Source organism: Crotalus tigris, unplaced genomic scaffold (assembly GCF_016545835.1).
Source record: "Crotalus tigris isolate CLP2741 ecotype Arizona unplaced genomic scaffold, ASM1654583v1 scf7180000022970.308977840:1548163, whole genome shotgun sequence".
NCBI classification, from domain to species: Eukaryota; Metazoa; Chordata; class Lepidosauria; order Squamata; family Viperidae; genus Crotalus; species Crotalus tigris.
The window spans coordinates 1737501-1747997 of NW_024099557.1; the positions used below are offsets into that span (position 1 = coordinate 1737501).

The following is a 10497-nucleotide window of genomic DNA, read 5'->3' on the forward strand; positions in this document are numbered from 1 at the left end:
CATCCCCAGATGTCAACACTGCTAACATGGGATGTTCTTGCTTGGACAACATATGGAGATGCAGCCTTTTTCTTTCTTATGCTTTACTCTTAGAATTAGATGATACTGGGGGAGGGGAAGGAATGTGATGGGAGTTAGTTAGACATACAATATTGTACTAAGAGATGGTAAGGCATGGCGGGGATGAAGAACCGGGCGGAAAGCCAGCATTTCAAACTAATTGGAGAATGTGGTAAGGCCACACTTGGAATACTGCATCCAGTTTTGGTCACCACAATGTAAGAAAGATGTTGAGACTCTAGAACAGGGGTTCTCAACCTTGGCAACTATAAGACTTGTGGACTTCAACTCCCTGAATTCTGGGAGTTGAAGTCCACAAGTCTTACAGTTGCCAAGGTTGAGAACCCCTGCTCTAGAAAGAGTACAGAGAAGAGCAACAAAGATGATCAGGGGACTGCAGGCTAAAATATATAAGGAATGGCTGCTGGGATTGGGTATGTCTAGTTTAATGAAGAGAAGGACGAGAGATGACATGATAGGAGTCTTCCAGTATCTCAGGGGCTGCCCCAAAGAAGAGGCAGTCAAGCTATTCTCCAAAGCGCCTGAAGGCAGGATGAGAAGCAACGGATGGAAACTAACCAAGGAGAGAAGCAACCTAGAACTAAGGAGACATTTCCTGACAGTTAGAACAATTAACCAGTGGAACAACCTGCCTCCAGAAGCTGTGACTGCTCCAACACTGGAAGTTTTTAAGAAAAGATTGGACAGCCATTTGTCCAAAATGGTATAGGGTTGCCTGCCTGAGCAGGAGGTTGGACTAGATGACCTCCAAGGTCCCTTCAAACTTTATTATTATTATTATTATTATTATTATTATTATTATTATTATTATTATTATTATTATTATTTATGACTGTTAGTTGGATGGAATTGTGCTTTGATCTATATGCTGAGGGGAGAGGAAGTTAGATTTTGGCTTCGACCATGTACATGCTGATGCCATGTTATTTGAATAAAGATTCTTTAAGGTAAACAATGCCTTGAAGTTCTTTGAAGAGTAACATCTGTCTGGAACCAGGACATTAGGCCAAATTCAGATGCTTGGCAACTGACTCATACTTAGGACGGTTGCAATATCTTGGACTCCTGTGATCCCCTTTTGCGTCCTTCTAACAAGCAAAGTCAGTGGGGAAGGCGGATTCATTTCATAACCGCATGACTTAACTTCACGACTGCAGCAATTCACTTAGCAACCGTGGCAAGAAAGATCGTACAATGGGGCCAAACTCACTTAACAACCGTCTCATTTATCCACAGAAATTTGGGGCTCAGTTGTGGGCCGTAAGCTGAGGACTACCCGTATTCCTTTCAGCTGCTCAGAGTTACTCACACTGCAAGCATAGAAATCACTGCAGCCGACGCATCAAATACACAGGCATCCAGTTCTGAATATGAGCCGCACATAAGTATCTGCAGACCTTTATTTTTATTCTTGTCTATTGGCTTACCCTCCAGCAGCTCCACCTGCTCATGTAACCATAGTTTCCTGGTTTCTTCTTTTACCCTGGTCGAGTGACATCTCATCCCAACACGGAGGCTCCCTAAAAGTGAGAGAAGGCTGATTGTCATGGGAACTGGTTACAAAAGGCCATCAGGGACAGAAACAAACCAACATCTCCTTCCCTCTTGACTTTCCAGGCAATGGAGTCTAGGGGCAAGGCAAGCAGTTACCAAAGAAAAGCAGGGATCCTCCAGCTGTAAAACACCCTCCACAACGTAATTCTACTGATGCCTGTGCGATGGACTTTCTACCAACCACATTGTCTTGTTTTATTTTCCGAAGCATTTGAGAAATTGTTTTAAAAATCCAAAGAGTTGTTACTTCTTTACTATGATTGGATTTCCTTTCTTCCTTCTTCTCTCCTCCTTCTATTCCTCTTTCACCCCTTCCTTCCTCTCTAGTCACTTCTCCCTTCCTCTCCTTCCTTCTCTTTTCTCCCTTTCTTCCTTTTCTTTCTTCCTTCTTCTCTCCTTCTCTCTTCCCTTCTATTCCTCTCCTTTCACCCCTTTCTTTCTCTCCTTCTTTCCTTCCTCTCTGGTCACTTCTCCCTTCTCTTTTCTCCCTTCCTTCCTCCCTCTTCCTCCTCTCTTCCCATCCTTCCTCTCTCCCCTATAATTTCAGAAGATACAGTATTGATTAGGTCAGTGGTTCTCAACCTTTCTAATGCCGCGACCCCATAATACAGTTCCCCATGTTGTGGTGACCCCCAACCACTTATACATCACCGGGTGCCAGGGGCGTGGCCAAAGAAAAGGGGGAAAAATGGCGGACAACCTTGTTTGGCGACCCCCGTGAAATGGTCGTTCGACCCCAAATAGGGTCCCGACCCACAGGTTGACAACCACTGGATTAGGTGGACAAAAAAAAGATGCTGTATATATCGCTGCTCCATACTTCTACTTATCCATTATGCTAGTTTCAGTGTGTTTTTTTATATCGTTTGCATCGGTGGTTCTCAACCTTTTCTTCACTACAGGTCCCCCTTTAAATATCTTTTGTGGCCACAGACCATGGCCACGGACCACCAAGACTTAACTTAAAAGATTTAAATCATAACATTTCTTCCACCCTTTGTGGACCTGTGATGACAGTGTGACCCCCCCACCACCACAGGGAACCACGAATAGGTTGAGAACCACTGGTTTACATAACAATTCTACTGGTATTTTGGATTTTGTAAGGCCTTTACTATATATCACGCCGGGAACCTCTTTTTCTGGATGTTACAGATATGCAATCAACCCATTTATTCCATCTGCATGTTTCAGGTTGGTAGGGGAGGCCTGACAAAGCAAGCAGTGGAAAAAGAGCACATGGTCTCCTCTGACTTGCAAACAAAGCATTTCATATCTGGCAAAATTTTATTTATTTATCAGGCTCAAGACTGCTTAATTCGGTTGGGGATGGCACTCCAGAACCTGCAGAGGTTCTTTTTCATAGGTAAGACAGAAAATCAAGGATGAGCACTTTATCCGTTATGTCACTCTTTCTCCAACCTTCAGAAGAATGGGGGATCAGTTCCCCCCCCATTTCAGGAAAGTAAAACATCTTAATGGCCATATTCACACCTGCCTTTCTCGATTACAATAAAACATCTCATCCAATACGCAACCCCAATCCTGAGAGAAATCCAAACCAAGTTTAGGATACTCTATAAACAGGGCTCTTCAAACTTGGCTCTTTTATGACTTGTGGACTTCAACTCCCAGAATTCCTCAGCCAGGCACGGGTGCCTGGCTGAGGAATTCTGGGAGTTGAAGTCCACAAGTCATAAAAGGGCCAAGTTTGAAAAGCCCTGCTCTATAAAAGTAGCCGTTGCAGCTTTTACTGACCAGGTTGTATCTAAAACAATATAATACACCAATTCAATTTTTTTAAAAAACAGCTAAATTTGTTCATCTATTTATTTCTTTTTATTAAATGTATACGCTAGTACTAATGTTAAGCGGTGGGGAGGAGATACGGGGCCCTGCACTTTTCTTCATTAGGGAGGGGAATGGATTTCATTGGGTATTGTGGGAAACAAATACAGGTAGTTCTCGACTTACATTCGTTTGGTGATTGAAGTTACGACAGCATTGAAAAAAGGGACTTATGACCGTTTTTCACACTTACGACCGTTGCAGCATCCCCATGATCACAGGATCAAAATTCGGACCCTTGGCAACTGGCATGTATTTATGATGGCTACAGGTCGTATAATGTGGCAAAACTCACTTAGCAAGGGAAATTTTAGTCTCAGTTGTGGTGGCCAGTTGCAACAAGGAACGTCAAATAACAGGCAAGATCTCTCTTGAGCCTGACTCTTGATTTCCTCAGGGACATCGTGTGCGGGCACGTTTCTTAGCGTCAACAGAGAAGTGGCTGAATCCCGATTCAACTCCGTCCTCCAGGCAGCCTTCATGGATCTCCTCGTGGTCTCCCATTTAAACACCAACCCGGGCCAACCCGATCGATGAAAGGTTGTCAATCAAGGAGGCCAGGGAAGGTACCCACAGTTCAAGATGTGCATATCTGTGTCCCTATTACCCCCCCCCCCAAAGAGAGGAAGGGTGGCGAGTTCAAATCCACCCGCCCCAGTAGGGCAAAGCGCCCTTCCCGAAAGATCCGGGTCGAGGTGAAAGGTTTCCTTGAGGAATCCCCCATTCACTACGCGCCCCCGTCCCACACACGCCACACCGACCTGTGCCCCACAGCAGCGTCCCTTGCAGCTTCAGCATCGGTTCACCCCGCTGCCCTCTGCATCTTACCGCCTGGCCGAAAAAGCCCACATGCTACAGCCCCCTAGTGCGCACGCGCGGCGCTCTGCGCCTGCCTGGAGGACCCGGTCTCTGTGGTTCTCCTGCCATCCAATGGGCAGTCCGCTCGGTTGGCCGCGAGAGGATTGGAAACGACCAATCCTTGGAAGGCATTGCGAGCACCTTAGAGATAAGAAAAATTAAGAGAGGGCTGTTTCTGACAGCCTCAGCGATCCATCGCGGGGTTCATATGCAGCTTTTTTTCTCCCTTTCGTGCCGTTTGTAAGCTGCTCAGTGCCTTTTACGGGGTCATCTGAATCACATGCAGTTTAAGAAATCATTAAAAAAAATCATAACTGGACAGCCATTTGTCTGAAATGGTATAGTGTTTCCAGCCTGAGCAGGGGGTTGGACTAGATGACCTCCAAGATCCCTTCCAACTTTTTATTCATTTATTATTATTATTATTATTATTATTATTAAATTAAATAGCATTAGAGAGTGGGATCTTTGTAAAAGTTTTTACTTTTTGTATTTTTACAGGGTTTGGAAAGTGTAAACAAATTGGTAGCCTACAGTTATTATACCTGGTAAAATTACACAGCTCCCCAACTCACTGTTGTGACTCTGGACAGCTATTATTTATTTATTTATTAAATTTATATGCTGCCCATCTTGCTATCAAGTAGGCAGCTTACAAGACAAAAAAGAGAATGTAAATCATTAATACTTTAAAATGATAAATATTAACATTAAAATATAAAAGCAATACAAAGTCAACCACAAAAATCGGAAAGAAATAACTAAAAATGGATACTAAAAAGCAGATTGGGCTCTTCTGGTCAGTTCTTCATAAAGCTCAACCACTGCCCTTTAAAATATTTTATTTATTTGTATCCCACCTGTAGGAAATCAGCATTCGTGCCTCCCCAAAAGGAGGCTTAAGTTAACTTGTATGAATGAGATACTTTTGTATCTATTGAAAAAACTGGAACATTCCATTGCATTAATTTACAGAAAGCCAGACAGCTCCATTCATAAACAAAAGGCTTTCAGGTACAGCCTCCACACAAGACCGAAGCTGATGGGATTATAAAAGTACAAAAACAAAGACTCTTAAAATCTACATTCCTCAACCCAGCTCCAAGGACAGGGCATGACCTCCTAGCCACAATGGGAACCAGTCAACAATAATTAAGGCATATTCAAGCACTGGTCGAAGTACATTTCACAATGAACAGGCATCTCAAAGCCCCAAAGAATGTATAAAACTCCACCTACTCTCAATCCATTTTGTCAGCCACTCCAGAAACATACTGTTGTCACAAGTGTCTGGCTACCAAATAAACAAGAGACCTTCTTTCCTGTAGCCTCCATTTTATTTTCAGCATCTTTCGGCTGGCTTGGAACCGGACCTGATTTTTCTTCCCACACGCCCTTATTATTTTTATGAGTAATTCAAGGGGAGGGGGTGAACATATCCAACATACTTTCCTCCTCATTTTCCTCACTACAGCAACCCTGTGAGGTGGCTTGGCTGAGAGAAACGAATTGGCCTGAAGTCACTATGCGGCCTTTCATGCCTAAGGCGACATTTGAATTCAAGCTCTCTGATTTTCCACCCTGGTGCCTCAACTAAACTAAACTGGCTGCTATGCTGATTATCCTCCCAATCCTATGTATTAGCACTATGGTCTTGTGGAAAAATAAAGCTTTAAAAATATAAGGACTTTTACGAAATTCCATGGGTGAAAGAGAGATCTTTATTTTTGCGCAAAAAGGTTCAGAAATGACTTAACAATCAGCAAATTTCTGAACAAGGGGGAGGGTCTGAACTAAAGCTTTTTAGGTTTCTTTTTCTCAGGAACAAAGGAAGCATAGATGGAATCTTACATTGTATATGGAATCTACTTTGTGTAACATTCAGATAGTTTCTCACAGGTTAGCTCCATTTCTCATGGGAATAACAATGAAGGCAGTTTTTACTTTTATACAATGTTTCTAAATATGCATTAGGTCATTCAGCTTTTAATACAGCTTTTGTTAACACAGCTTTCTTTTCAGAGATTATGCAGACACATGATTTTTGCTTTTAGTGATTTTTCATTATTATTATTATTATTATTATTTTACTTTATTCTTCTTTATTCTATGTTATTCTATTTCTTTCCCACTTTAATGGAAGAAAAGGTAGAGAATCTTATATGTATATTTTTCCTCCTCTTTGGATGTGGACTTTATTCTATATTAAATTTTAGTTCTACATTTCCCTTTCTGTTCATTTTTTGTGAAATCCTGTTTCTGTCTAATATGTTCTTTAATATGTTCCTTTATTAGGCTTTTAACCTTTTTAGTTTACGTTTAAAATATCCTTGGCCAATTGACCACCTGCAGAAGAGACATTAGTGTTATGTGCTCCTGGCTACTTTCCTTGTGACCAGAGGCAAGCTCGCCTGACCAATAACTAGCCAAGACACAGTGAAGGCCTTTTGTTTCATTTATTGCAATAAGCGGGGAGAGAAGTTATCAAAGCTTGGTTCCCTCCAAAGTTTTAACCCAAAATATCTCCTTCTTTTATTCATCCCTATTACCGGCCGCTACAGCCCTCCTCTTTCCCCATTGGCTGAGGTAGTATGAGGTTACACTCTTTCCAACCGCCTATACACATTTCCTGATAACATATTAAATCATATTCACATATACAATAAGAATAAGAAAAATTAGACATTTAAATGGTTATTTTAAACTCAGTATATATTTATGTCCCCATTTTAAACAATAAGTTCTTTTCCTGCTTTTCAATTCAGTGTGCCTCTCTTCTTATCTTATTTGGCTTAGTTTCCTATTTTCCCCTTCAACCTGTCCTTCCTGGCTAGCCATTTCCTTTTAAAAACTATATATATTTTTATGGCTTCTCTTTTTCCTTTCTCAGACCAAGATATTTTTGCCTATATGGTTCATCTTACTTCCTTTATGTTATCTCTTCCTGACTCTCACCATTTGTATTTTATTCTTCTATTCAATTAATTTCCATTGTATTGTAGGTTTAACTGACTCTGAAGATTTATCATATTGATGCATATTTATCATTAGGATAGTATTGCCTATGATAATCTTACTTTAGCTATGGGGATGCAGTGGTTAGCCTGCAGTATTGTAGGCTAACTCTGCCCACACCCAGCAGTTCAATCCTCACCGGCTCAAGGTTGACTCAGCCTTCCATTTATCCGAGGTTGGTAAAATGAAGACCCAGATTGTTGGGGGCAAGATGCTGACTCTGCAAACTACTTAGAGAGGACTATAAAGCACCGTGAAGCGCTATATAAGTCTAAATGCTATTGCTATTTTGTTTTAATAAGACTGCTAATTGAGTGACTTTGGACAATCTTGGTAATTAACAAGTATGATATATAGAAGTACAGTTAATTAGAAAAGGAGTGTTGAAAGAAAAATCTTCATCAGGGTCCATTCTAAGCCAGGAATAAACAACATGGAGACTGACTGCCTTAGAAAGAAGGTTATAGTTTATTGAAGAGGACAGCCAGACAGATAAATGGCTCTGGAAAAAAAAAGTGACCACATATAATAGGGAGTGGATTTTTATACCTTCTGGGGCTCTTGAGGTTGTTTCCTGTTCCTGTTTGAGGCTTTGTATTTCCTGTGTCGTGTACTTTGGCCTGAGTCTGAGTGTGCCCCTTTGGCATTGGTGGATTAATCTTATTATGTCCTGTCTTAGAGTTTGGGTGGGAGTATGTGATTTTAAGGGTCTTTGTCTTCCTAATGTCTTCAGTTTCTAGCTGGAAGGCTCCAATCTTTCTGAAAGGATTATTGAATTTGCATTTCTAAAAGCTGGCCTCTGCCTAGGCTAGGGGCTGGGGCTGATGAGTGTTGGGTTTTTTTGGTGGGAGGGATTGTTGCTTCTAGAGATCTTTCTAATCCCAGTTTCCTGGCTCCAGTCTTTCTGACAAGATTATCACATTTGCATTTCTGCTGACCTGGTTTCTATTTGAGACTTTCTGCCTTTAAGATCCTTTGAGCAAATATAATATTCTACTGTTGGCAGAAATTCTAGCCCAATGAATAACACCAAACAGCAAGTTGAAATTAGACAGAGATTCATTGGATACAATGGTTTGCAAAGCGTGGTGGACTCCAAATAAATATTTGAGCCATACCTCGTCACAGCAAAGACACACATTATATGCATTCTATCCCAACGCCTTGGCCCCTCCTCTGTGGCTCCATTGGCTTAGCTTTAGAACAGACATGTCAAATACAAGGCCCGGGGGCCGGATGCAGCCCGGGAAGTGGTTTCATGTGGCCCCCGAAGCCATCCTGGAAACAGTGAGGGAACGGCCCCCACTGCCTTGGCTCTGGTCCAAGCTGGCCAGGAGCCAATGTACAATTTTGTGGTGGCCATCTATGCTGAAACGCATTCAGTCTTAGCTCCATAAGCCCCCCCCCCCGCATGGCCTGAGAGGAACAGTGAGGCTCCTCCTGTGGATCATGCCTTGGCACTTGCCCTGGTCCCACCCCCTTGTGCCAGAGACCCTCAGATCTGTCCCACTCCTGCCCAGACCCCCACAGGCCCCCTTGACGCCAATGATGTAGAGCTGGCCATGCCCACCCAGTAGGCCACACCCACTCCATCCACACCCACCCAGTAGGCTGCACCCACCCTGGCCACACCCACCCGGCCCCCTGAGGACAACCGCAATGCTGATGTGGCCCTCAGTGAAATTGAGTTTGACAACCCTGCTTTAGAGATTACAATCTTATCAGGGTCCCCTAAACAAAATACATTATCGCTGCCCCTTGCTATTTTGCTTCACCTATTCCCTTATATGTACTTCACCATGAAATCCCACAGCTTAGTGTGGAAATCCTATAACCTATGTGCAGAACTCTTACAAAGTACATGTACATGTAGAAATTGTGTAGAAATCTTACAGCCTATGTGTAGAAATTTTTGTGTAGAAATCTTACAGTCTACATGTAGAAATTTTACAGAGCACGTGTGACGTGACCAACCGTCCTCCTTTAGGGAGGATAGTCCTCCTTTTGTAAGTTCTGTCCCCCCTCAAAAAGTGTCCTCCTTCATGTCCTCCTTTTCGATATTTGAAGACTAATCTGCAGGGCTTTTTTTTTTTCCGCTCATAGAATGCTCAGAACGGCGTTCCGGCACCTTTTTTTGATGGTTCTTTTTTTTTTCAACTTTTGCATGAGCTGTGCTATTCCCACTATTGGCTTTCGAAAGCCAATAGGAATTGCTACTGAGCGCGCCAAAACACCCGGCTGGCAAACTTTGCACATGCAAGTTGTCTGTATTATTGTTGCAATGAATAAAATGTTTCTTTTGTTTACGATATTTTTTTCTTCAATTTATTTGTGTCCTCCTTTTCATTGTAAAAAAGTTGGTCACCTTAACTTAACTTCACTTTTTATTCTAAAATTTCATTCCTCACACTACCTTTTAATATTTCCCAAAATATTTCTTTCTCTGGATTCTTTCCACAATAGTATAGAAGCCTCTAAATCACCCTCAGAGAATAGACTGAACTATAGGGAAGATACTACATATACCTCGATTCCAGGTATCCCAAAGATGCTTTTTTCACAAGGCAATTTCAGGTGTTCATTTGCAGTCACATCTAAAAATTTTTGACCAGCAGATAGAGTGCACTTATCTTATAATTTTCACTTATCACTGCACTTATCATTTTCAAATCCTCAACAACTCTCTCTAGCACAGTGGTTCTCAACCTGTGGGTCGGGATCCCATTTGGGGTCGAATGACCATTTCACGGGGGTCGCCAAACAACGCAGTCCGCCATTTTTTTCCCCCTTTTCTTTAGCTGTGCTACTCCCTTTTATTCTATTGGCTTTTGAAAGCCAATAGAATAGACCAGTGATTCTCAACCTTTCTAATGTCGTGACCCCATAATACAGTTCCCCATGTTGTGGTGACCCCCAAGTGGGTGTGGCCACCAATAAGAGGGAGTAGGACAGCTAGGGAAAAGAGAAAAAAATGGCGGACAGCATGGTTTGGTGACCCCCATGAAATGGTCATTCGTCCCCAAATGGGGTCCCGACCCACAGGTTGAGAACCACTGGAATAGACTCTCTTGAATGGAGTCTAATTCTATTGGCTTTCAAAAGCCAATAGGAATTGTCCAGGCTGTCTCTGCCCGTCAAAAG

The 10497-nt window shown here is 42.3% G+C and overlaps 1 protein-coding gene across 1 annotated transcript in view; it reads right to left on the reverse strand.

Annotated features, from left to right (window-relative positions):
• Nucleotides 1-4363, reverse strand: part of POLRMT (RNA polymerase mitochondrial) — a 73618-nt gene extending 69255 nt beyond the window's left edge. The window contains exons 1-2 of the mRNA XM_039319264.1: nucleotides 4245-4363; nucleotides 1509-1601 (exon numbers count right to left, since the gene is read on the reverse strand). Coding sequence (XP_039175198.1) covers nucleotides 1509-1601; nucleotides 4245-4281 — 130 coding nt within the window. The 5' untranslated portion in view covers nucleotides 4282-4363. The remainder of the gene's footprint in view (nucleotides 1-1508; nucleotides 1602-4244) is intronic.
• Nucleotides 4364-10497: the final 6134 nt, after the last annotated feature.